This window comes from Hirundo rustica, chromosome Z (assembly GCF_015227805.2).
Source record: "Hirundo rustica isolate bHirRus1 chromosome Z, bHirRus1.pri.v3, whole genome shotgun sequence".
In the NCBI taxonomy this organism is placed as follows: domain Eukaryota; kingdom Metazoa; phylum Chordata; class Aves; order Passeriformes; family Hirundinidae; genus Hirundo; species Hirundo rustica.
In genome coordinates, this window is record NC_053488.1 from 4,038,967 (window position 1) to 4,066,612 (window position 27,646).

Genomic DNA, 27,646 nt, shown 5'->3' on the forward strand with positions numbered 1-27,646 from the left:
CAATTTTAATAGGGGGTGCTCACTTGCCAAGGCTAGAGTTTATTTAGGATTTGATCGAGAGGTTACTTGCTGTTTATTAGAAGTTATTTACTGTTTTCTAAAGGTTAGACACGATGATGTGTGCGTTTAGACTCAGCTGAAAAAGTTGAGTGTAGAATTATTAGTTGTCCTTGGTTTGTAGAAGAATGTTGGCAAATCCTCAGTATAACTTCTCCAAATGAATGGTAATTGTGTTTGCTGTGTTTCAGTTGGGATTAGCAATACTTTGTGTTTTCATCCCAAATCAATCTGAATTAGCTTCATTCTCTCAGTGATTAAACAATTGCCTCATTTCAATAGTGCCACTTATTGCGTACATATTGGATGATAACAGAGGCTCTCCCTCATCTCATTTTTGCACATTTCTGCCTCTGAGCCTGTGAGTGGAAAAGGTGGAAAAGACAGCAAGACTCAAACTGGTGTTTGAATCCACGTGTACATTTGCTGAACCTTCCTTTATATCTGTTTTCAGAATTAGCATTTCTGCACGTATGCAAAGGCCAGCCAGGGAGTGTCTGACAATGAACACATGAACCGGAATGGATGAATGAATGAATACCCACTTACATGCAAAAAACCACATCTGTATGTTTCACTTACAGTTTTAAAGGCAGGAGTCTAAAAACCAGTAGTGAAAATAGCATCTTAAGGTAGACAGGAGCAGCAAGAGGATGGAGACAGCCTAATGTGATGACTAAAAAGAGCTGCAGAGCTGTCACAAAACAATAACCACGGTACCAAAGCTGACTTGCACCAGAGTGAGTGATAGCAAAATTGGCATGGGTGGTTCAGTGTGTAATGAATTTCAGGTTTTTAATGCTGCATCAGTGATGGAGTATATTATTACATGGCCAAAGGGGGTTGATGTGAACACTTATTAAGTCTTATGACCCTTCAAGAAAATTCAGTATTAGAGCTGCAACATGCCAAATCTGTCACTGAGGGTTCTGCTAATCTCCCATTGACTTTTGTGGCAGTTTCCCTTTCAAAGCGATGGCAAAAGGCCAAGGGCTCTGAAGAAGGTGGCAATGCCCCAAAAACAATGCAAAAGGAAAAATAAGAAAATTTTGTTACCAGTTGAACTTTAGGCATGTTGGGATTCAAACTGTTCTGCTATCTCTTAATGTGTCTTTGTGAGGCATACTCTTTGAAATACCCCAGCTGTAAGACTCCCCAGAAATGGAAAGTGAGCAAATCAAAGATTCTGGGAGATGACACAAAATACATTGATGGAAAAAGAAATCAGGGCACCAAAATTTAAGTACAATGCTTCTGAAAGGAGAGGGAGGAACATCTGAGAAAACTGCAGAGGGTAGGGCAGGAAATAGGAATCATCCTCGTGCTGCTGCATCCAGGCACTGAATGAAAACTGCCTGGGCAGTGTCTGCTCTGAACTTCTACAAAATCCCTTACGGTGGAAAAAGCTGCAGCATCGGGCTTAAAATCCTCCCTTTGCATTTATTTTGTCTTTGAAGCTTGTCCTGAGATACTAAAGATCTCTTGGTTTTCCAGCCAGTTTCCTATTTCCTTGCACTGCTTCTGAGGGTGTGGCTGATTATTTAAGTGCCCTCTTATCAGCAAATGTTCTCTTTGTGTTAAGTAAACAGACATCAGCTTTATAAAATACAAATTGCTGTATAAATTTTGGTGATTAGAAAGCCATTAGAAAGCACAGACAGAGAGAAAAAAAGTACTTTAAAAAGCTCATTTAGCAAAATGGAAATATTAAAATAATCATTACAAAAGGAGGAGAAGAGGTTTGATCAGTTTTAAAAGTCCCTGACTGACCAAAAACTAATTCTCCCCAGAGAATTCTCTCTCGTATTCTCCCCAGAGCAAACATGCAAAGAAATAGATAGAGGCTGGAAATTACGGTGAAGACACTTAAAAGCGTCTAGTTAGGAAAGAGAACAGAGGGAATAGAGGAAAGTGGTGCTGAGAGGATATGAAAGATGGATTGAACAAAATTTAAAAATCAAACACCAGCCAGAAGAAAATCAAGTCAGTCAGAAGAAAACAGCAGAAATGAGTAGGGTGGCACTTATACAACCTGAGGCTTTCCTGCAGGCAGAGACCATCCAGGAGGCTGCTGGAGCAGACAGGGTGGCCCCTGCAATACATCACAGAGGTCACCAACTTATTTACATGCAGGGGATGAATTCTGCTCCTCTCTGCGGTTAAGTGATGAACAAGGGGACAAGCTCTCACCTGAAACCCACACAGGCCTGTGAAGATATTGTGTCTCCTGCAGCCTTTCAGTTCGAAATATTTCTCCCACCCAGGATTTTGAAGGAGATTTTTTTTTTTTTTTTAGCAATTTTTGTATTTGGAGGAATGCCTTAGGGAGTGAATAATGTCAGGTGCAGGACACCTTTAATTACTTATAACAGAAAAACTGAAAGCAGTATCTTTGTGACCTTATGTTTTGTGGGACCTTTGTGTAGCCAAAAGGGTTCTTGTGGAGTATAAATTAGCATTGAAACATATAGATGGTGTAATTTCTGAAATGTAATAAAAAATAGGGGGATTGAATTATTCAGCTCTGTGCTTTGCTTTTGAAGCTCATTGCAAAGCATCATGTTTGCTTACAATAACCCTAAAGCTATGAAAATGCAAATGGGGAGCTGATGCTCTTGAAGACTATTTATTTTCACTGCTGATCAGCCCAGGCAATTGGAAAAAAACCTGGGTTACCAGGTGTGGTTATCTGCAGGACCCTGAGATCATAACATGCTTGTGATCCTTCCAGCTCATTAAAGTTTTAGAGTTTAGAGGCTGCTTCTCAGTATAGCCTTTATAAAAGCTTGGTGGGGTGATAGAGGCAGGTGGATTGACAAAGAGCAAACTGTTGAGAGAGGAAAAAGTCCTTTCCTCTGGGAGCCAGCTGCCCAAAAAAGCCAAGAAGGCCTAGCTCCTCCTGGGAGAGCAGTGCGAGTCCAGCTCTGAAGCCTGAAAACGGGAGTTGTAGCAATAAGGAAAAGCGGCATAATCTGTTACACTTTTAGTCACCATTTTATTTTAAGCAGCTACTAGAAAATATAATTTGAGGGGTTAGTCAACGCATCTGTTTTCTTCTAATACAAAGCCAAATGAGTAACTCATGCATTACATATAGTAAGACCTAAATCTTCCATTAATCCTGTGAAAATTCTATTTTCCCTAGGGACAAGCAGTTTACTATAATAATTGATAACAAACATGCTGGAACCTGACACTGGATTTCTATTACTCCCTTTCTCTCATGAATGTCCAGATATACACTTTTAATATACCTCTAAAACACTGTTAGTCCTATGAAACTTCTAGGGGTAGATGAATACCTTTAGAAAAATGTGGGGGGTGTGTGTACATTTGTGCCCACATGTAGAGATAGCACATGCACGCAGATAACACACGTTAGTTTCTCTATGTAGCACATATAAAAAAAAAAATGTACATAAAGAACCACAGTGCAAGCGTACAGTGTTTATTTTTAGCATGGCTAAAGCAAAGGCACCCTGATGGGACAGAAAGAGAACCATGAACAAACCGCTGTACAAGAAGCAGGAATCTCATCCACATGCATCAGGCAAATTCTCACCCCTCTGTGAAATACAGTGCTGTCTTAAACATTGCAGGTTAGGAGGAGGCAGATGGTGTGTTCAAGTGAGATTGAACACAGCTAATCTAAATGAACACCCTCTCAAGTTACCCTTGCTTTCTTCTCTTCCTCATGCATCTATTTGTTTAATTCTATTATTGGTGGAAATATGTTGGCCATGCACAGCTCACGCTTTTGTAGGAAGAGCCAAGACGGAGCCAGAGAAGGACATTTTCATCTATGTGAAGTAGTCACCATTGTCTTTCAGATTTCTGCCACATCCACCACCAAATTGTTCACCCTGGAAGTGAGCTAGTGGGTAATGGAACAACACAAATGAATAATGATAATAATCATAAAGTACACCTGAGTGTAAATAAAGAAAAACTGAGTAATTGAACAAGAACGTATTTTTTCCATGTGCTTCTAGCCAGGTGAAAAGTATACAAAGGCTAGTGACCACTGTGTGAGTTTCCCTGCTCTGTGTAGCATGATGTGCTTTTCTCCTACATTAGTAAACCATATTTTCTTTATCCTGGCAGACTTTCTTGAAGACTGGGAAATTAAGAAGCTCTATGATTTTTGTGTGGTTATGAATGTAGGCTGAGTTCCACAACAATTTTTTTATTCCCGGTTCTTTTGCAATAGACGCAATAGATGAACTTTCCCAGATCATGGGGTGGGCAGCATCCCCACAACATTAGACTAGGAACTGGCCTCACACCCTCAAAAAAGCCCCCAGGAAACGCTGCCTGGAAGTGTTAGACTCTCCAATTCCCCCTGACCCCTGAGAGTCTGCAATATATGATGTATCAGGCATCACTTCATGTCATGCCTGGCACTCTGATTTTCACACTGTTGGGAGCTTCAGCATGGTGGGGGGGGAAAAAGGCTGATGTCCAGCCTGGCTGCAGCTGCAGGATGAGTACAAGGGAGCTGCACAGCCACTGGGGTCTCCTGTGCCCCCAGACTTGTGTGGGGCTTGTGTGTATGGATGTGTGGTAACGCAGAGCGTGTTTCCACACCCTCCCCTGCTCAGTCTGCACAACAAAGGACGGGCCTGACTTCAGACACATAGCGACTCACAGGGTGGGGGAAAAGGGATAATCTTGGAAGGCTGCAGAGTAGAAAGTGTCTGACACAGAGGATGATGTGCAGTTGGGAAAAAAGTGAATATAGGACTGCTATTTTTATCTTTAGAATCACACCGGATCTATTATAACTATGTATACTGCGCATAAGATGCAGGCAAATGATCTCAGTTCTGGAGGGCTGGGGTTTTTTTGTTTGTTTGTTTGGGTTGGGTTTGGTTTCTTTGTAAATGAGATGGTTTCTGTGCTACAGAAGCTCCTTTGAAGTTAATCAAACTGTATATAAAAGGCAGGCACACACGTCATTTTAAAACATTATGCTATCCCATATTTACAACATGGAGCAGGCAGGATGCTGATCTCTTCTCTGCCTGGTCACACCCAGAATAACTCCACCAGCTTTGATGTCAGCACATGGCAATGGCTATCTGACAGCCCAGCATGCTCATTTATTCACCATTAGTAGCCATCACCTCCTAATCATTGGTGATGATTCCAAAACATTGTTTAGCCTTAAGAGCAGCCACCCTAGTCAATCCTGTGTCCTTGGGTTCAGGCTTTGAATGTGTGCAGTGCTGTACACCTCTGATGGGATCTCTGTGCCCTCACAGAGCTGCTCTGGCAGCTTCTCATGGGGAGCTGCTCTTGAGTACCCCCTCAGCCCCAGCTGCTCCACCCACACCAGGCTCCCTGGCCCTGCCTGCTCCGGGAGGTGCAACCATCAACAAAGAAAAAGTAAGCACCTGCTGTAGCTGGAACCTCCAGACTGTTGGGTGGGGTTTGTTTTGGAGGGGAGGTTATGCATGGAAATAAGATGGCACTGAGTAGAAGAGGCTCTTTACCAAAGAAGAGATTTAAACATAGCAGACAGCTAGAAGCACGTTATCTTGGTTCAGAAGGCCATTTATTGTCTGAAGCCCCAAAATACTGAGAAGCAGGGATCAGTCAGCTCTCCAGAAATCTCAGAATCCGTTCCGAGCCTGCAAGACCTCCTTTTTAAAAATTCTGGCAGATGGATTTTCTCTGCCCTGTATCCTAGATTTTTCTGAACCTCTTCTGGCAGCTCGGTGTAGTCTCAGAATAGCATCACAAAGTGGAAACTCAGCACTGTTTCTTGTTTCATGAATAAAGATTTGACAAGTGATGTAGATATATAGGATCAAATCCACTCTCATCATGATTCTTTCATGAATTTTCTGACCCAACTGCTGCTAAACTTTGTCTGAGTATGCAATTAAATGATGCCTGCTCAAGGGATGGGATTAGGAAATAAGTATATGTCAGTGCAATGTCTTTTGAAAGCAGTGCCCAGTCTCACACTGATGTGGTTGGCTGTGGACAATAAGACAGTGGCAGTATTTTTTTCTGACAGAAGAAAGACCGCTCTGTAAATTCATTCTGGTGCGTCCAAATGCTCCCCGCCTCCTCTTGCACCCACTGAAAAGCAAGTTCTTTTACATAACTGAATAAATGAAAGATCTGGCCAGTATTTTGGAATCCAAACATTTCATTTATTTTCTATTACTTTAATCCAAACACATGTCACAGAAGCTGTAGTTGCTGTGAATCAGTGTGTTACTACTGAGATATGAAGCATATGTGCCTGTGCCTTGAAAGAAAGCACCACTTTTCTGGAGATGTTTTCATTCTGTGAGTTAAAGAGCTTAAAAAAAAAAAAAAAAAAGGCATTAAATCTAAAAGGTAAACACCATTTATCGGGAAAACACAATATGATCATCCATTCTGACAGCAAAGTGATGTCTCTTATTTATAGGAAAATCACTGTATGCATCCAACATCCAACTTGGTTTTTTATTATTGCATTTCCAGCACTGCCAGCTGAGGCAGGAATGTGAAATCCAGGGAAATGAAGACCTTTGGGTTTTGGCAAACTACATGAAAGGCTTAACTACATTAGTACTGAATAAGGAATCATACCACTGAAGAATCTCCTAATGGGCTCTTTTTCAGTGAAAGAGAACAAGTCCATAAAATAGTAATTAAAGAAATAAGGAAAAAGGACAAATGCTATGGTCTCATCATGGTTCAAATTTATCATGGAAAATGAACAAATTGTCTGTCTTCTTCCTTAAAAGGAAAGGAAAAAAGGTACCCATGAAGGCAGGAGTATGAAAACATTCCTTTCCAGGATCTCAGTTCATAAGAGCATGACTGTTGGGTATAAAAATCAAAATTGCAAGGAGTGTCATGCCACAAACAAGAAATTCTGCCATCAGCAGATAACATTACACCAATGGAGGACAAAATCAAAATGGTCTGGATAGTTTGTTTCAGAGCTGTACTCATGGCATCCATCCAACAACTTCATCATTAGCCAGGATGCAAATTAAAAGGGAGCTGTCAAATATCTTATGGAATCTTAAAGCATCATTTTGTGTAAAAAGTCTGTATCTATACAAGGTAAACTGTATGTCACCTTATTTTTTTTCAAATGTTGAATACCTTTGTACATGTGTATCAAGTACGCAGAGAGCCTTAATCCACATTTTAGCTCATCCATCACTGCCTTTATTGTTGTTGTTGTTGTTGCTGTTGTTGTTGGTTCATTTGAAAAGACGGAATAATTATGAAGGGCTTAAGTGAAAGCAAAATTATCTCCAGGGCATACATCCCTTGTTTGTAACAAAAGGAGGAACAGACTATTTCTTTTATTTATATTGCCACTGTAACACAAATTCTATATTCTGTTCTATAAACGCATTAACAACAGAAATAGGACTAAGGAGATTTTCCATCCTTTTTTTGGATGTGGTGGGGGAAAAGAGTTACAGCTTGAATCCTGTGTCCAGTTTTGGGCCACTGACTGTGAGAAAAGAGGTGCTGGAGGGTGTCCAGGGAAGGGCAGTGAAGCTGGGGAAGGGTCTGGAGCACAAATCCTGTGAGGAGCAGCTGAGGCAGCCGGGGGTTCAGCCTGGGGAAGAGGAGGCTCAGGGTTGGGGTGGGGTGAGAAATGTGACTCACCACACTCTTCCAACCACCTGGAAGGAGGATTCAGGGATGTGAGGGTCAGTCTCTTCTCCGAAGTAACAAGTGATACCACAAGAAGAAACAGCGTCAAGTTTTACCAGGGGAGGTTTAGGTTGTATAACATGAAATATTCCTGCACTGAAAGGGCCGTCAAGCATTGGAACAGGCTGGTAGTGGAGGAGTCACCATCCCTGAAGGTATTTAAGATGTGTAGATGTGGCATTTAGAGAGGGATTTGGTTTAGCTGAGGTTTTCTCAGCATTGGACTTAATCATCCTAAATGTCTTTTTCAACCTAAACTTCTATGATCATTCTCCATTTTCCAGTTTCAGGTGTATTTTTCAGCACGTAGATGTATACTAGTAAATTGCTACTCTGTACACCATGTGTCTCGATTACCAAACACTCTCCTTGGACATATGCTTGGATTATAGATTTACTGTATTACAGATTACACTGGAAAATACAAGTGAGCAAACATGCATCTAAAACAATCTAGAAACCATCTTCCTCATTTATCTAATAAAAACCCATTTCAGTTAATGTCCCTTTGCAATGCCCCTGCCAAACCATTTCCAGCAAAATAATTGCATTGATCACCATGGCATCACTCTTAACTCTCTAATGGATCTGGAAATAGCTCTGGTCCTCATCTACAGATGTGCTTACTCAAGCCAGCAGTAACTGTTTCAGAAACTCAAATCTGTTACTTCACCAAAGCAGACTCTTCATCAAAAGTTAATTCATGGAAGAGATTGCTGTGCTTTGATTAGGAAAAAATAATACCCAGTAACTGATATAATCCAGGATAAGAGATCAGTGTAGAGATATTTTTCCTTCTCTTTTGGGGATGGAAGAGTCCATGACAACACAAAACAAATAAGCTGTATGGCTCTTACTTTCTTTATGTCTTGCCTCTTTTTCCTGATCAATTTGGTGGAATTTGGCATCTAGTTATCTTTTAAGGTCAAGATGCTGCAAGAATGTTATGAAAAAGAGACATTTGGCCCCAGAGTATTCCCAAGTGAAGGTCTGGGGTTTTATGCACTTATTTTTTGGATGGCAGTGCAGAGATTTGACATTTTTCTAGCATGTTGGGGGGATGTGAGGGTCACATGCTGTTGGGGGGCTGTTCCATTCCAAGACAAATTATATTGATGTGTGCATTGTACAGGCTGTGTGCTTCGTCAAGGAGATGTTGTAATGATTCCTTCTGCTCTAGCTGCAATAATCCAAATAAAAGCATTCAGTCTGAAAGTGCATGTGAGATGTGAAGACACATGATATTGGGTTTCAGGGAGTAATACAACAGCATTGGGCTAGAATATCTAATGTAACTGGGGAGTGTGGAAAATTAGACAGTAAACCATTGCCAGTGTGCAGTAAATTACGAAAACTGTTCTAGCTACAGGGAAAACAAGGAACAAACCTTACGATCAAGTTCTGTGAACATTCTTTGTCTCTGTGAATGTTCTTTGTCAAAACTCACGGTTTGAATTACCAGGCATGACTCTTTTTATGGTGACCTTGATGTCAGGATTGCTTTGATTTTTCCAAGGTGTTGAAATAAACAGATAATATTCCTTTCTGCTAGTAACTACAGGGAAGCTCTTAGCTCCTTATATCAGGCTTCTCAAAAATCCCTTTGTCCAAGTTCTGCCATAGAAAGATGACACCGAATTAAAAAAAAAAAAAAAAAAAAAAATTCAAACAAAAACAAACAAACAAACAAAACCAACACACATTTATTTTAGTTTGGTAATCTTTATTCTTTCTTGAAAACTTATGCTAATTATTTTGCTTTTGTTATTTCTGCATCACTCTGAATAGAGTATTTCTGTTCTCAATTTATTTGTGACCTTACCCTTAGCCTGACTTCTATTTTGCCAGCTTGACACTGCTATGTTCAGAAATAACTGGGGGCTACTGTCCAGTCTCAGATCAATACTCTGGTGGAGGCAATAAAAATTACCACTGTTGTAGCACCTCTAAGAGGTTTTTTTTACCGATGCTGAATTACACTTATAGCACTGAAAAGTTACAACATTTGAAAAATCCAAGGGAAATTGCTAAAGATATTGCCTCTTGCAGGAGAAAATCTGTTACTCATAGCAAAGGCTTTTTGTACACCTAGATGCATTCACCTTAGGAGTTCATTTCACAGGGTTGGATATGTGATCTTTGTATGCACACCGATTTTTACTTGGTTCCCGTGTGAAAAATACAGCACAGGAAAAGGAGCTGGGAGACAATGACAGCCCGTAGCTCATCAAATATTTATATTTTTCAAAACTACAAAACCAGTGATTCAGCCCATGGCACATCAGGAAAGAGCTTTTTACACTTTCCAGGCAGTAAGTGGGTGCCAACAGTAACCAGCAGCCGGCGGGGAGGTTCTGAGCATGCCTGGTGGAGAGGCTTATTGTTTTCAAAGCCCAGTTTCTATCTTGAGAGAAGGAGGGAGCCGAGTTGTGCTGCATCACTCTCCTTGCAATCTGTTCTGGAACAACTCCCTGTGCGGTGTGAGGGAGTTCAGCCATCCTCCAGCACTGCCTTCAGATAAGAGAGAGGACTAACGGAGTCTGAGGATTCAAAGCACTACAGCAGGGAAAAAAAAAAAAGAAGTGAAAATATTGATAAGGTTTTAGAATGTGAAGAAGTGGAATTTTGTAACAGATAGTATTCTGTTTTGTACGAGATGCTGGAATGCAATACTAACCTATTTTCATAACAAGGTACGCATTAGAAGTCTCAAGGCCCCCCATTTCTCTGGTCCAAATAAAATGCAAGATAAACAAACAATTGCAAAGGAAATCTTGAATGCTGCTGTTTGGGAAAAGCAATTTTCCTCACCTACATCAAAGAGACTACCCCCTCAGTCTAGCTGAGCTGATTGTTAGCTTTGCTTTATCATCAGTGCTGAGCCTTCAATTGGATGGGGTCCTAGTGCTAAAAGTCTGAAACTTCCAGAGAAGGAGCACACTTGGCAGCAGTTGCTGATGGTATAGCACCTTTCAAGGCAACTTGCTTATAAGCAATCAAAGTGGAAATTTCTTCAGAGCTGGGTGGCACAGACTGTGCTTGTCTTCTGTAATCACCTGCAGAGCTCTGGTTTTAAACCAGCTTCTAAGCCCACCACAACACCAAGGACAGTAAGAACAGCAGGAAAATCTTCATTTGTCCTTTCCCCCCCCCACCCCGTTCTCATACTCTGTTTCATGGAAAACTTCACGGACAGCATTTTCCCTTAGGGGTACAACAGCAAATTAAAATTTAAAGCAGGGGGTTTTGTCTGTGCCCTCCAGTGTTACACATTGTGGCAAAAAACCCCCCGTTTTGAAAACAAAGAGCAGTCAGGTCAGGCTGGCAACAGTGCAGTTACAGACTGCATTTCATTTAAGCTGTCAGGAAAGCAAGAAGCAACACAGCTATTCATGACAGGTCTAAAGCTGGGAAAAGGAGAGTTGTGATAGCTCCACTTATCTTGTCCAGCTCTGCTCTTGGAAACACGGTTCATGAGCCTCTGGTGACAGTGTTTCTACAGAGCTGATGCCCTTTGCCATTTGCCCTTTCACTTTGCTGTCAGGAACTTCCACGAATGAAGCTTACCCAAAGCTTTCTGGTAAGCGTTTTTTTCTAAGATGGAGAGTTTACACTCATTTAAATATACATCCAGACACCCCCCTTACTAACTGTTGCATGGAAGTCTTCCAGGTTTATGATCTCCTAAATATCTTCTGTAAGTTTTTCTCAAACACAACTGATTTAAACGACAGGCTAATACTGTACACCTCCAACCTGTGTATGAGCTCACAAACTCTGCGCCTGCAGCACTCACCTATTTCTCTTGCAGCCCAGATATTGATCAGTTATCCCTCTTTTTTTATTTATTTATGACAGACCCCATGGTCACAGGTGAGAAATCAAATGGCCTCTTCTGTCACCACTGTGGTCCCTCTGCTGTAATCCACCAGACCAAGGCTTGTGCAAGAGCAAACCATTGTTAGACGTCACCTAAACTGGCCTACAGTAAGCCAGGCAACTGAAATTACCATTGCATGTTACAAGTTCCCTTTTGTGTTACAGAAAACGGCAGACGTGTGGAATTTGAGCTCTTTTTCCAGAGGGGTTTCAAAGAGCATGGGGCTGTCATGATCAAGCTGTCTGAATTTTTTATTAATACATTTTCTGAATTTGCATTCTGAAACACTGAGAATGTAGTGCAGAATGACCAGAGGCAGCACTCAAGGCGAAACTGCCCAAAGGCCCTTCACTTATTAAAAACAGAAAATCAATTTTCCTTCAAACGCCCCATTGGACAGTTAAATTTAAACAGAACTCAGCAATAAAACCACTGAACCAGTGACAAAGTGCTCACGCCCTTCTGTTCAGTCACTGTCCTAGTTCCAGCCAGGACAGGGTTAATTTTTGCAGCAGCCAGGAGGGGGCTCATTTGGGAGTTGGGGGTTATTCTAGACTACATCATTGCTGGGGGCAGGGGGAAAGGGACTCTCTTCTGAGGAGAAGGGGCTCTTTCCTGTTGAGGAAGCATGGCAGAGGAACAGTGCGGTACCCATGGAGCCAGAGGGAATAGAGGGAATAGTTGAGTGGCATGGGATAGGAGCTGGATGGAACAGCTGAGGTGGTGTGGCTGTGGGCAGGTCAAGCTCTGCAGTGAGGATTTTGCAAGTGAATCACTCTCTCTTTTGTACACTTCTATTAGTAATATTGCTGCTGTCGGCGTTTGTTTTCTATGTCATGGCTGTTTCCTATAAATTGTTCTCGCCTCAACCTTTCACCTTCTGTTGCCTCCAATCCTCCTGTCCATCCAGGGCAGGAGGAAGGGGAACAAGCAGGAAGCAAGGTGGTCTGGAGAGTCTCAGTGGAAGCACTGAACGGGGGAGTACCATTCCTAAAGGGTGACATGCAACAATGATACTCAGTACACACTAAGAAACAATGAGATGTCATCAGCTGAACAACCAAAACTGCTTCAGCCTTCATGCAAAACTAGTAACTCTAAACTTTCCATGTACAACACAAAATCTAACATGATGAGTTTAAGTTATTTTTTTCAAGTAACTTTCTTCTTTTTTTTTTTGGGCATTTAATTTAGTCCTGAATAGTTCAGCATCCTCTCTTTCCACCATAACAAGTGGAGGGAAAGGGATGCTCCTGCACTGTGCTTCTCAAAGCACTCCAGCAAGGCCTTTGCTCTGAACACCATCTCCTCCTCTTGTGGCAGCACAGGGAACCAAAATTAAGAAGGAATTATTAGGAGTATATTAAAAAAATATAAAATTTCCTTCCTAATTAGAAACCCAGATTTAGTATCTTTTTTAGAGAGTATGATTGTCCCCAATACTCGTGGTGCATTTCCAAAGCTAATTTTTCATGGCTGTTGTTGGGAAACGCTGATGTGTTTGTTATCTAATGTACATGTATGCAACGTCAAGCTGCAATAAAAAAGGACCAATCATCGTGTTCTTAAGGTTGCAATGAAGACAAGAAATCAAGTTTTTGTGGTCTGGACTACAGAAATACTACAAATTTTAACTTGGCAGTATCTTGAAGCTGCAAAACCACACATGAATTATCATCCCAGTAGAACAACTGTGATTTTTGGCTATGACTTCATCATGCCCCAGGTTAGTCCCAGTATGAGAAAAGGCTTGGAAAGGTACACAAATAAATTTGAAAATCAAGAGAATAATCAACTGGACATCAGAGGATGAAGTATCCAGACTGAGGATATCCCGTTTTATGGAAATGGAACCTTTTAAGATCGTTTAACTCATCTGACTGAAAAAATATTATTAAAAAAACCCCGTAAGACTAGAAGCTACTCAGATAAATTCGCACATATTTACAGCTGTGAAATGTTAAGCACATTTACAACACATGGCTCACGCACACCTTACTCCTCAGGCATATCCTATGCCTACACAAAGATGCTTGCTTTTTTCTTCCCCATCCTCCTGCGACCTGAAACACCTGCAGCCAGTCTTGTCTTATAACAACACCCACAGCTGCATTTGGGGCTCTGCCTGCTGACTACGGGCCTGTTGTTCAGCCTTGGGCCATGTGTTCAGCTCCATCAATCACGGAGGCAGAAGCAATATTCACCCCTGGTCATTATCACTTAACTCAATATCAGTTTAGTTACTCAGGAGATGAAACCTCACCGGCGCGATTAGCGCGTGTTAACCGCAGATCTGCGAGCCCATCGGATCCTTCCCTAACACTATCCGTGATAGGTGTAAGAATAATTCTTCCAGGTGGTTCAAAGCAGTTGGCTGAGCGCCTAACAACCCAAGGAGGCATTGTGGGATTGCATAATAAACTACTACTTGTCATGTAGTGTTTTAATTATTGTTATCAGCTTCCAGAATTTCAGTAAACTGGGCGTACTGCATAATGACTTTACACTAAGCCAGGGGCATTGTCTCACAACTAAAACGAGAACTATGCTGCTGTATTTTACTGGATATACTAATATACCAACAGAGTAAACTTTCTATTCTCTCAGGAAAACTTAAAAAAAACAAACCCTGAGTTTAAGGTAGACTTTTCTTCAGCATGCCTGGATCTCAAATACTGTGCGAATGGTAAACTCTCAATATGATAAACTCATTTTCTTAATATTATCACAGCCTGCTTAGAATTTATCTGGATGGACGATAAGGTGACCCCTTAGGTTAGAAGACTGCAGAAGAGATCATCCTCTCGTGTTACATAATTTCACCTTCACTCCCTTGCACATGGACATCTCCCTGCTTTTTCAATCAATGACAGCAAGAGAATAAATGCTTAAGGTAAAAACACTCAAACAACTGAGTAACACTAACAGAAAATTCCTTAAAATCAAGATATGCATGTAGGAAATTGAGCAGAAGAAAACGAATGTACACGAAAGCCCAGAATAAAGACATTTCTTACTTTCACATTCTTGAAGAATTTATATCCTCCTTTTCAAACAGCCTTCCAAAGCCAAGAAAATCAGTGGTTTATAAATGAGAAAACAGAAGAACAATGAAGGCCAAATATATATGCTTTAATATAAATACATCTTTGTGACAAAGGTAAAATACAAGGTTTCCCTTCGCAGGTGAGCTCCTTTCATTCTTTGAGAATTATTAAAGCTTACACTGCACACTAAAATAATACTTTATTAATTTTTACTGCCAGTAGCAGCAGAGGACAAATTCAGTTCTTGGAAGCATAGCTGGTTTTATTCCGGTTTATTTATCATAAAGAGAATTGTTAATTAAATACTCAGTGCAAAATATCACTATAGATTCATCAACTCAAAACAGCCCAGGCTGGCTTTCATTACTTATTAGATTTTGGTGTATGTTTTACTGCTATGCTCAGAAAAAGAAAAAAAAAAAAAGGCAACAAAACAAACAAATCCTGAAAAACACAACCACTGAATGAACCAACAACAAAAAACCCAAGCAAAACAGAACAAAAGCCCTAGGAAAAACTTGTAAATGGGAATTTATGCTGAAGACACTGAAAGACAATTCTCATGGAATGAAAACATTAGTGGCTACCCTGGTCAGAGAGCAAGGCAGCAGCAATTTGGAGATATGTTGGACACCTGTCATTAGTCCTTCTGCACTTTCTGCTGCCATCGTGGATGTACAGGCTAAGCCAACAACGTCACAATGCAGAGATAAAGGGAGGCAGGGGTCTGCAAGCAGTTTTGAGAAATTTCTCCCCAAAGATGTGCAATTCATGAAGATCACAGTGCACTCAGTCCAGAAATGCTTACTCACAAGAGCATTCCCATTAGCTTTTGGCCTGGGACCCAGAGCAGGTTGGCACTGCTTGAGGAGAAGCTGACGGGCAGCGCGCTGTACAGCAATCCTGCAACATGATTCCCTCGCCCTTGTTTTGGACAACCAGTTCTGCTGGTCACAGCAGGGGCTTCTGTGCCCTTTGTAGGTGCAGGGGAATCTTCAGGCGCTCTCTCAGCGCTGTCTCCACGTGCTCTGCTCCATGGGGAACACAGACAACCATGGCTGCAAGAAATCATTCCATTTGTTGTGCACACCTTGACTTACCCTCTGTGCAACGCCCTGGGTCTTGCAGGGCTGCAGGGGAACTGTGCCAGAACCAACCTTCTTCCTTTTCTCCCCCAGATGATGAGTTCCTACGCTGTTACCTGCAAGAAGAGTGCACAGGAAGAGAAGTGATCATATTTAATGTTTGTTTCAATACCTACTGTATCTGTCCAAGTCTATTCCTACTTCATCTCATCCTTTACTTCTGCAATTACTTTCCAATTTGACAATATCATGGTCCTCTTGCTAGCCACCTCTTTGCTCTTATTCCACTCTTCCTCCAATGCCACCAGCCTGAAAGGAGGTACTAATACGTGTTTTAACATTAGGTTGCACAGCATCTGCAGCATCTTTTTCAGCCAAAATAAACATGACTCTTTCTTAATTTCATGTTTTCCTTATTCTGGAACTTTTTCTCCTAAATATATTCCACAGCCTTGATATTTATCCCTTTTATGTGCTAGATGCAAGCAGAACATGGGCTTTGCCTGCCAGCAATTCCATTTGGAGGCAGACTGCCTGGCTGGCCTCCTAACTAGCAAAGCCAATGGCAAAAAAAATCTTACCATCAACCCTGATCATCCTCAAAAAAAAAAAAAAAAAAAAACCCCAAAACCCAAAAAACCATGGACATAAAACCAAAACCCAGGCTTCACAAAATATTTGGAGGAAGAAAATAGTTCCCTGTCCATTTTATAATAACTTCATCAGTGTTCTTTGCACTCATCTCTGTTAGGTTTCACCCCCAGCTGGCAATAAAGCCCCACACACCTGCTCGATCTCTCCCTCACCAGCACAGAATCACAGAATCACAGAATCACAGAATAATGCACAGAATCACAGCACGATGGGGGAGAGAACTGGAAGGGTAAAGGCAAGAAAACTCATGCATTAAGACAATTTAATAGGAAAAGCAAAAGCCTCATGAACAAGCACAGCAAACCAAAAAATTAATTCACTGCTTTCCCTGGCCATGCTGTCGTCAAGAAAAGCAGGGCTCTGTCATGCATAGCAGTGACTTGGGAAGACAAATGTCATGATTTTGAACACACCCTCTTCCTTCATCTCCCCCCAGCTTTATATCCTGAGCATGGTGCCATATGGCCTGGGATATCCCTGTGGTCAGTTGGGGTCAGCCATTCCAGCTGTGTCCCCTCCCGACTCCTTGTACACCCCAGCCCCCTCACTGGTGTGAGGAGCAGAAAAGGCTTCGGCAGGAAGCACTGCTCAACAACAGTGAAAAATCTCTACATTTTCAACACCGTTTTCAGCACAAATCTAAAACACAGCCCCACAGCAGCCACTGTGAAAAAAAATTAACTCTGTCCCTGCCAAAAGCAGCACAGTCTCCCAGACTTTTCTTCCATGAATTCCTCTTCTCAGTACTTTGCACCTAAGGTGGCTTTAGCAGTTTTCTTCTAGATGGAGATTTACTCGTCCTTCTACCACAGCTTTAATTTAGTTTTCTATAAAAGTGGCTCTGGACAGCTGCTTTATGCTCTCCACTGAGTGTGTTACTATCAAATCAGATTGAGACATTAACTGAACCCAAGGAAAATGACGTGACAAAACCAGAAGACTAAGCCTATAGCCTGAGATGTCAAAAAAGCAAGAGATAATCTGAGACTCCTCTTGGAGATAAGCAAATGTTTTCATTGAATGAATCATCCATAATGACTTTGATGCTGTTAAAAATACAATGCATTAATGCAGGAATATAGCAATGAACAATTTTGTGACCCCTGGGTCACAGGGATTTGTTTGAGTGCTTTCTCTCAGTGATGACAAAATCTACTGTGACTGAACCTACTCAACACAAATCCCCCCCAAAAAACACACAGAGCTTGTGCTAAGGATACCCAGATAAATAAAACTGTTCCCTCAATTTATTAATAACCTTATCTCCTATTACAGAGTTGACTCACTGTAGTTTGTGGAACTGGGATTTTCTCGGGGAAATATGAAAAAAATGTTCCGACCATGTATTGCCAAAATACATTGTATTACTCAAAAATGGAGATTACATTCTATCTATGCAATTTATAGCCATGACTTTGCTTGGAAAGGGTATACTCTTTGATGCCTTTTCACAAAACTGAGTGCAATGGCACTTCGTGTTATCCCAGAAACAGCAACATTTCTGTGCTGCTCTGGAAGAAGATATTCCTGCATGTAAAAAGTAGTATATCCAGTTTTACTGGGAGGAGAAAGAGGTTTTTCTTGTATCATTTTCATGATACACACAAGTGTATACTATTGTTGCACATAATGACGATATAATAGCTGCAATCTCGAAAGTATGCCTGCAGGGTGACTGCAGTAAAGTAAGTCATGCTAATACATATCTTGCCTTCCTTGAGCTTTGAAGAATACTGCACCCTTTCAAATTTGGAATTCAAAATGATTTTGGAACCAGCATAAGGAAAAGCTGGGAAAAAAACCCAAACAACCCACAATAAAAGAAGTTCAAGCTACCTTAGGGAAAACTGAATGGAATATTTAATTAGAATCATAGGATAACCTAACTTGGAGTGGACCCACAAAAATCACTGAATCCAACTCCTGACCTGCACAGGACAACCCCAAAAACCAGAATACGAATACCTGGAAAAGAACATTTGAACAAATGCAAAAAAATTACATTCTTTTGTAATGTACTTGGTCATGGATCTAAATTCTTACATTGGAAATCATACTTTTCAGCAATGGCTCTAACACTGTTGCTCTACTGCCTTTGCAAACAATGAGAAAGAACAAAATTTCTCTGTATTTCAGAAATACACCACCACTCTAGAATTACCCAAAGAGGTTATGATGCAACTTCTGGCAAGAAAGTTGCATTATAACCCGACAAAAAACCAGGACAATTTTTAGGAAGAAATCATGGCAGAACCTCTCTATCCCATAGCATGGCTCCAGCTTCACAAGGACTCTTGGCTCACTGCCACGGCAGGACTAAAAGACACACCCTAAGGCACAAAGCAGACACTGATGGTGGACCCTTATATCAGAATGACCAGTGGTGGTGGTCTCTCCCACTACAGAAAAAGGGGCCCTTTAGCAAAATGCTCAGATTACTGAGCTCTCTGGGCACCCCTGCTGTACACGCTCCACTCAAACCTTTCAGTAAATTCTGCAGTGCAACTCTTAGTCAGCACATCCCATCCTACTGCAAAGTACCAATGACTAGGAATGACATTTTAATTTAAAGAGCATCCCTAAATCATCTTTGTGTCAGCCTAATAGCGTGACTCAGGCGGACAAATGAATAAAAACAGAAAACAAAGGAAAGCAAATAAACAAACAAACATGCCAAAATTATGCAAAATCGTACAAATAGTAACACTGCTTTTAAGCAAAAAACAGCAAAGTCCACAAAAGGGGAAAGGAACCAGATGGTCAGTCATGTAGGTGGTCCGAGTGAACAACTCTGGAATTTGTTCTGAGATACATACAAAATTAAGTTAACCATTTCAACCATTTATGCTGTTCGAGTAGCAAGTCCTATTGAAAAAGTACGAGGCTCTGTGTTAGCTGAAACACTTAAAGGATGGGATGATTGCAACAGTAAGACTAAAGGCTACATCAGTAGAATGGCTAAATGCTCTTCAGGCAGTATCAGAGTCACTAACTGTCCTTTTAGGAATGGGACTCAATGCAACTTTCCACATAGCAAGAGCGCTGGAATGAAAGGTGCCACCAAGATCCTTGCACGCACAAAGAGCCCGGGGCAAAGGTGCAAAATGATGCACCACTCTGGCTGCAGCTATGCAATACATGAAACTGCTACAGCCTTGAAGAGTTGTGATGCCTCCAGTGTAGCACCAGGGTCTGTTGGACCTTTCCAGCAGGAAGATGGAGCAGTTCCCCAGATTCTGTGTTCGGAAGCCTGTCAGTGCACCGTGTGAGATGATGCTTGCCATGATTTCTTGCTTCCTACTCTTTGTGCAGTAGCAATTCGTCATTTTCATTGTTGTGTGCTTGAGAGAACAGGACCCTAATGAAATAATAATAATAAGCAATTCTAAATCCGACAGAGCAAGCAGAGCTAGCAGGTAACCTCTGAAAAGTGTTGTAAGGCATGTCTTAAAACTACATGAAAATATTACGTAAAATATCTACCTGCTGTTTGGCTCCCAGAGGCAGCTTTAAACAATTCAGCCTGGAGACAAAACAACCCACCAAAAACAAAAACAAACAAAGACAAAAAACGACTAACCAACAAACCAAAACAAAAAAACACCAACCAACCAACCAACAAAAAACCACCCCCCCCCAAAACAACAACAACAACAACAAAAAACCCACAAAACAAACCCAAAAAACCAACCCACCCTTTTCTTTAGAGCACCTCCAAGTGCTTTTGCCACCTGAGTATCTAGGATGGAGCAGCATGAGGCCAACAGCCCACTGACATTTTTCTCCTTTGTGCCTGTAGCAAGTTAAGGGACTAAGACCTTGGCTGATGGTCCTCCAGCACGGACAGGCTGTGCTGCCAGGGCAGGCAGGTTTTGGGCAGCCTGTGGCCAGGCTGAACACGGGTTTTTGGCAGCCAACAGCCCAGTGCAGGAACTCTCAGCTTCCAGCTGCCCCCAACCAAGCAGATGGCGGTGTACATTTAGGTATTCTAAACCCGTGGCTTGATTTGTCTCCACTCCTAAGCCAAGAGTGAGCTCTAAAACTGGCTTGAAAGGAAGCACATGTGGGATCTCTTGGCCACAGGGTTCTTCAGGCTGGTGTGATAGGAGATAAACTGTATTTTACCCTAGCACCTGAATGAAATTCTCTAACTTGCAGACCTTCAATAAGGATTTAAACCCTGACAAACTCGTCTCCTGACACCCTAACTATATCCCACGTCAACAGACCGACCATTCTCTCTCTTGGTCAGAAGAGTTGACTACTGAGCCCTGAACTCAAAGGATGATCAAAACTACTGCCTGATGTCAACCACTTTGTCTTACCATTGTTTTTGCAGCTGATGATGTTTAATTATCCATCCAGCTTTGTGGTACAATGGGTACCATTGCCTTCAATGCTTTTATTATCATTTATTGCTGAATTTTAAGCATCGTGCTAATTAGTAAACTTGATCCAATTACTTACAACTGTTGTATCTTCCCTTCAACAGTGGAGAAGCAATCATTTTATTTTCATGAAAAGCTACATGTTCTTTTCATAGCAAATGTCAAGATAAAATTATGCAAAATAATTATTTTTGATTTTTCTTTTTAACAGTCCAGTGGAAAATAATTTTCTCTTCATTTAATTCTCACTGCAGCTAAATAAAGTACCTTTTTCTTTTCTTTTTTTTTTTTTTTTTAAATTCTAATTTTTTTTCCATAAAGAAAAAGAGGGGAATTACTCTGATAAAAAATAATTATTTTTTCCACTGGGAACTAAGGCAAAATGTTGGTGTTATTTTTCTCTCACTTCAAGACAGAAAGCTAAAAGTGAGAGAAAATGTTATTTTTAAAAGCAATAGTGTTGCTTTCTTCACTTTTTTTTTTTTTTTTTAATATATATTTAACTTCTCTTTTCTGTGGAGAAAGTGGCAGGAGTGGGAAAGTGGAAGGAGATGAAATACCAGTTGAAATGGATATTTCACAATAAGCAACTAAAAGCTTTTCTCTCCTTTGCAATTTAAAGGGCAATCATTGAAACAGAAGTCATACTGAATGCAGGTCAAGCAATTTTTATTTTCCACATAGTTAAATATAAAGCCTGCCACCTAAAACATAAAGTATTTCCTGAGAGTCTCTCATGGAGTCCAAGCCTCTGTCTGCTCGTGCAGGCACAGCTCTCTCTGGTGACCCTGGCTATTGCCACCATCTCTGCTGCAGGAAGAGCTCCTCTGGCAGTGCCAGCCTGAGGATGTTAGAAATGAGGAGGCATCCCTGCCTAAAAAGTGGGGTAAGGCAGGAGGAGTTGTCTAACCATGGTAGAAATGGTTAACTTAACTTTATATGTATCTCAGAACAAATTCCAGAGTGGCTTCCTCATGAACCACACATCCAGGTGTCGGCAGGGAAAGGCTCATGACTAATCACCCCATGGCCAGCAGCTGCAGGGTGACACTTCTGCTCTGCTGGGGCTAGGGTGACATGCTGGCTGTCCCTCTGCACCTGTGCTGCTGCTGCTGCATGCTCTGCTGAGTTGCCCCAAAGGAACAACGCAGCAAGGAGACTCTGGGAGGTGAAGGCTGGACCACATGGGGATGGTGGAGCTTCTGATTGCAGGAAATGGGGGGGTGAGGTGGAGCAGGGGAGTTGAGAGTGATGGTCACATTGAGAAGGCACCATGTGAGGTACAAAATGATACAGGTATTACCTGCTGTAGAACTGGTTATGTATTCTTGACTTCATCGTGCATCAGAAGTAGCCCAAAACGGTGGTGGTTTACATTCGTGGAGATATTCAAACCCCACTGAACACAGCTCTCAGAAACCTACTCTAAGGCAGGGGAATTAGACAGAACTACTTTCAGAGGCCCCTTCCAACCAGCCATTCTGTGAATCTGTCACCTCATGTCTAGGCCAGCAAATCTCCATCTCTAGAAGTTAGGTCTTCCTGTCTATCCTTAAGAAATCCTACCCACCTGAGGAGCAACCTTCATGACACATTGTGTGATTCTCAGACTGGCCTTTCTCTCAAAGAAGAGAGCCTTCTGAAACACTTCAGTAAAGTTCTTAAATTTAAAAAGTCACAGCAAATCCTGAGTTGGAAGGGATCCACAAGGATCACTGAATTCCAAATCCTGGCCCTGCACAGGACACCTCAAAAATCACACCATGTGCCTGAGAGCGTTGTCCAAACACTCCTTGAACTCTTTCAAGCTTGACGCTGTAACCACTTCCCTGGGGAGCCTGTCCCAGTGCTCAGCCACACTCTGGGTGAAGAACATTTTCCTAATATCCACCTTAAACCTCCCCTAACACAACTCCAGGCCAATTCCCCCGGGTCTTGTCACTGTCCCCACACAGAAGAGATCAGTGTCCCTGCTCTTCCCCTCACAAGGAAAATGTAACTGCAGTGAGGTCTCCCCTCAGTGTCCTGACAATGGGCCAGCCTAAAGGCATGTAAATCACTGAAATTTCATTTAAAATTTGAAGTTTGGACTTCAATGAAACTTGAATATTAGTGTGTAACAAACAGCACTTAAAAAAACACAACATCAAAAAAATACAGCTCCACACGTAATATTTGACCATATTCAACTGTGGCACCTCAGTTTGGTACTGAACATAAAAAAAACAACAAAATCAAACCAAAATAATCAAACCTGCCAGACAGGTGCAGGTCTCAATCACTGTCTCTTTGAAACAGTAAAATATATTCCATAGTCCATGAATGTTGCTGTTTCTTCTACTGAAGGGGTATACCTACGTGATTTAGCTGCAGGTAGGCAGGTACTATCACTCTCAAACAGTATGGGTCACAGGACACTACGTCAACTTTACGCAGCACATCTCCATGTTTCACTCAGCAGTGGACCTGATGCTCCAAACTGCAGGACATAAATTAGCTTCCAGATAAGGAAAGATGACGACAAACAAATCTACCTGACTGAGATACTGACAGGGCAAGCCACAGTGTGAACAGTGGCTATGGAGCTGGGACCCTGCAGCTTCCTCAGAGATAGGTTCAGGAGGATAAAGCACCTTTCTTGTCTGCCTTCCACCTCAGAGGATGCAGCATACGCTCGTGAACGAATGAGGCCAGAGGTTGGCATCCTTTGAAGTGTTCAGTACAAGACTGTTTTTTAACAACGACAACCTCTTGTCCTTAGGGTTTCAATGTGTGACACATCACCCATCACAAGACAGTCTGACTGTAACAGTTCATCTTTTACCATACCATGTTGTAACTGCATGTTATTTCACAGTGCAGCATAAAATAGAGGACTACCTGAGCAGGCTGTTTCAAATGTAACTGTACGACCTACCTTAATGTAAGCATTTTATTTTTCGATAAAATGCATTCTTCTCAGCTCCTACTTTTCAAATTCACAGGCATCTTTCCAGCTATGGATTGTTTCCACTTCTATTAAAATAAGAAAAAGCACATACAGTGACTGGTGTGCATTTCTCTGACTATCACACTTAACCTTCTGTGCTTGTGAGGCAAGGAATTGTTTTACCTTTATATCCAGGAACCTGTACCTGTCTATTCTGCAACCAGTTGGCAAGTCCCCTTGGCAAGCCCCTTCCATGGCTGAGAGCCTAGCTGCTCTTGTTGGTGATTGAAATAAAGGCATATCCCAAAACTGCAGGCTGCAGTGACGGAAGGCAAAGCTGGCTTTCTCCAGTGGGCACCACCTGGCAAGTCTTCAAAGTATCTATAATTAAAATAAATTATCAGGAAGAGGGTCATATAGGAAAAGGACGCAGGGGATGTACGTTACTTCTAAGTAGGCATCTACACCATCCCATGGAAACTGACAGGATTAGCAAGGGAACAGCAAAGTCACAATGGGGCCCAGATGAACAGGGGTATCCAAAGGGCTACATGCTGCACCTCTGAATGCCTTGCAAACCTTAAAACTGCTGCTAGTTCTTCTGAATCCATGTGATTGTATTTGTTTTACCGGCAGTGTCAGCTGCAGTGAAGAATGAGCACTGCTGCTCCTTACCACTGTGTCGTCTCAGCCACCTGACATGGCTGTGGAAACGTTCACCCTCACTCCAAAGCCTTTAGAATGACAGCAGTTAAGAGAAAGTCTACTTAGGATGCAACATCTGAACACCATGTAAGCCAAGACTCTGAGCGCTGTATTTATGCAGAGGAGCTATTCATATCAAAACCACGAGGTGCTACAGACAGACACAACACAATGGACCAGCGCTTAAAATGATCATGTTCTAAACTTTGAGGGTTGAAAATGCAGCCTCTAGGCCAGTAAGACAAAAAAAAAAAACAACTTAGCAGTGACGACCTGAAATGCATGTGAATTAGTCTGCTGTGCCCTGGAATAAAATACAAAGAAGATGAGGCTGATGTACTGGTTCATCCAGGCAAGCACTCTGCTCCCGAGCATTATCCAGCACTGTAAGAAGCTGCAAACATAGGAAGTGTCTTCTCAGTCAGGGACAGGAAGTTATCTTAAAAAACGAGCTATTGAAGTTTATATCCTTTCCTTATGTCACAGTGAAATTTATCCTACATCACTTGAGCCATACAAATAAGAGGCTTAGTGTAAACGAGTGTCTTGCTTATGTCAGTAAAGTGAGAGGAACATCTCAGATTTGACTTCTTTATCCCACATTAGGAGAGAGTAACACAGTCTTCAGAGTTGGCTATCACTGAGCATTGGGATGCCAATACCTCTGAGAAGAGAAATGAAACCTTCGGTTCTGTCATCATTGTCAGTTTTCTGCTATCATTGATCCCTGGAGGTGCTTGAGCCTGGTCAACACTACCTACCAAAGCCCATTTAACTTCTGCAGCTGTGAAGAAGCCGAGAACACAGGTTTCAGCACATTGTCCAAAACCAGCGTTCTGGTGTCATCCATCCATGGGCACTAAACATGAGCAGAAAGGTTATGCGTGAAGTATCTTATTAAATGAACCGCTTTCAGACTTTAAAAGTTAGAAAGAATATTTAAATCGCAGGGCGAGGGTGTGTGCTTCAAGCATGACTCAAATTTTGCTGCAGTGCTACGGCAAGATGTAGGAGAGGACAACAGGCTTTGGGCAGCGGCACCGCTTTTCCACGCGCGTCTGGAGCGCCGCTGGAGCCCCGGCGCCCGTCTTTCCCACACGAGCCCCCCCGGGCTCGCCAGGCCATCACCTGCGGCTCCTCATCGCCCTGTTTCGAGGCCGGGAGCCGGGACGGGCCTGGGGATGCCCGGCGGGCAGGGAGACGCCCGGAAGCGGGCGCGGGGAGCGAGGGCGGCGAGGGGCGCAGGGGTCCGAGAGCCGGGCGCGGGTCGCACCCCTCGGCGTCCCCTCGGGGCGTTGTTCGCCCCCCGCGTCCTTCCTGCTTCCGGGGGCCGCCGCGGGGAGGTTTTGCCGCAGATGACATCAGCCGTGGATGCTGGAAAGGCGGCGGCGGCGGCAGCGCGGAGGATGCGCCGGCTCCCCCCCTTCCTCCTCCTCCTCCTCACCAGGTCCCTGCCCTGCACCGTCTCCGTATAAAAGCGCCGCCGCCTCCCCACCCGCCCTCACTCCCTCCTCGTCGCCTGCGGAGCCGCCGCCGAGCGCTCAGCGCCCCGGAGCCGCGGGGAGGAGGGCGATGGCCACCGTAGTGGTGGAAGTGGACTCGGAGCCCTCCTGCAGCATCCCCAACCCGACCTCCACCTCGCCCAGCCTCTCCCACCGCTTCCTAGACAGCAAGTTTTACCTGCTGGTGGTCGTCGGCGAGCTGGTGACCGAGGAGCACCTGCGGCGGGCCATCGCCAATATCGAGCGAGGTGAGGCGGCGGGAGCCGGGGCGCCGCAAGCCGCGCCGCCACATCCCCTCGCCGGCTCTCTGCCCCTCCCTGGGCGCGGCCGGGAGCCGGGATTGCCGCCCCCCCCCCTCACCCCCGACACCCATCCCGGCCGAGCCGCGGGCTCCGGCTCTTTATTCCCCGCGGGGTGCCGCCCGCAACCTCCCGCCCGCTGGCCTTTCCCCCGGGGGCCGCGGGCGCTGCGGAGAGCCGCAGCCGGCCCCCTCACGCCGCGGCGGGGCGGAGGGGCCGCCTCGGGAGCGCGGCGCCCGCCGCCGAGCCCGTCTGCCCGGAGACACCGGCGGGTGGGCGTGGCACGGTCCGCACTGCGGTCCCGACGGCAGCCCGGGGCGGACAAAGGGCGGCTGGGGAATGGAGGGGCTGGGCTGGGCTGGGCTGGGGCTGCCGCCCGCAGTCCCCCGCCGTCCCCCGGCGCTGCGCAGAGCCGGCGGGGCTCGGGGCGTTTTCCCTCCGGGCGGCAGAGGCTGCGCGGGAGGGAGCGCAGCCGCGCCTTTGTGTCGAAGTTTGGGACTTCTCTGTCGTCTGGGCAGATTTTTCAGGACCCGGGTTCTGCGTACGCGTGTAGGTTCTGCGTTAAAGAAAAGCCGTGCGAGTAAACGAGGCTGTCACCCCGAGCGCTCCAGCCTCGGTATTGTCCGACTGCGGGCTGCTCTGACTCGGCGTTTATTTGTCCTTCTCTTAGGGCGGCGATGCAGGGTGGTATTGCAAGTGAAAAGACAGTTTTATAAGTTTTCGTTGTGGTTTCTGATACAATAGACTGCAGTATATATGCGGAGAGGGGGAAAAAAAATAAAAAACCCAAACAAACAAACAAAAAAAAACCCCAACAAGCTGTTGCGGTATTAGTGGAATAAAGCACAAAAGAAAATTATTGTCGGACGTTACAATTAATTGAATTTAGTAGATACCCGATTTTATAATACGTATTTTTTGTTCTGGGCTGGCGAAAACAAAGATTTCAGGAACTGCCATTGTTAAGAGTGGAGAAGAGATCCCGGAACGGGGAATTGGTAGCAGCCTTGTCATGTAGGTGTGGTTCAGCAGTCCAGCCAGGACTTCATCGGTCTCTATTGTTGCTTTCTCAACCATTGTTGCTTTAGTTGGTTATTTCTCTGAATTGTTTTTCATTACTGCTCGAGGTTAAAGGCATCCTCATCCCAGCTAACCGGTTTCATCATAACCTGTTCATCTTTATTGCTACCATTGTCTCTTGGGGAGAGCTGCTGAGGCAGGTGCTTTGTCATTCAGAGCTTCTTCAGCATTGCACTTCCTTAACTGTTAGAAGAGAACTGGCTGCATTTTAATTAAATTATCAAAGATTATAAAGCAAATTGGTAAAATTTCTTCCCTCAAGACAGCTAATACCGTTCCTCTGAAGAAATGCTCTTCAGTCTCTTCTCGAATCTCCTATTGTACAGTTAGTTGCTGC

The 27,646-nt window shown here is 43.3% G+C and overlaps 1 protein-coding gene and 1 long non-coding RNA gene across 3 annotated transcripts in view; one reads left to right on the forward strand and one right to left on the reverse strand.

Annotated features, from left to right (window-relative positions):
* Positions 1 to 9,502: 9,502 nt before the first annotated feature.
* LOC120765085 (uncharacterized) lies at positions 9,503 to 26,240 on the reverse strand. Of its 2 annotated transcripts, none has more exons than XR_009208604.1 (5): positions 26,109 to 26,240; positions 23,929 to 24,104; positions 23,712 to 23,809; positions 15,768 to 15,868; positions 9,503 to 10,296 (listed from the first exon to the last, which is right to left on the reverse strand). It is a non-coding gene; the product is annotated as an uncharacterized LOC120765085 (long non-coding RNA). The 2 variants fall into 2 exon arrangements; XR_005704377.2 differs by lacking the exon at positions 9,503 to 10,296 and adding an exon at positions 14,885 to 15,725 and having other exon boundaries at positions 15,825 to 15,868.
* MAP1B (microtubule associated protein 1B) overlaps positions 25,938 to 27,646 on the forward strand; it is a 70,938-nt gene continuing 69,229 nt past the window's right edge. The window contains exon 1 of the mRNA XM_040089376.2: positions 25,938 to 26,178. Coding sequence (XP_039945310.1) covers positions 26,001 to 26,178 — 178 coding nt within the window. The 5' untranslated portion in view covers positions 25,938 to 26,000. The remainder of the gene's footprint in view (positions 26,179 to 27,646) is intronic.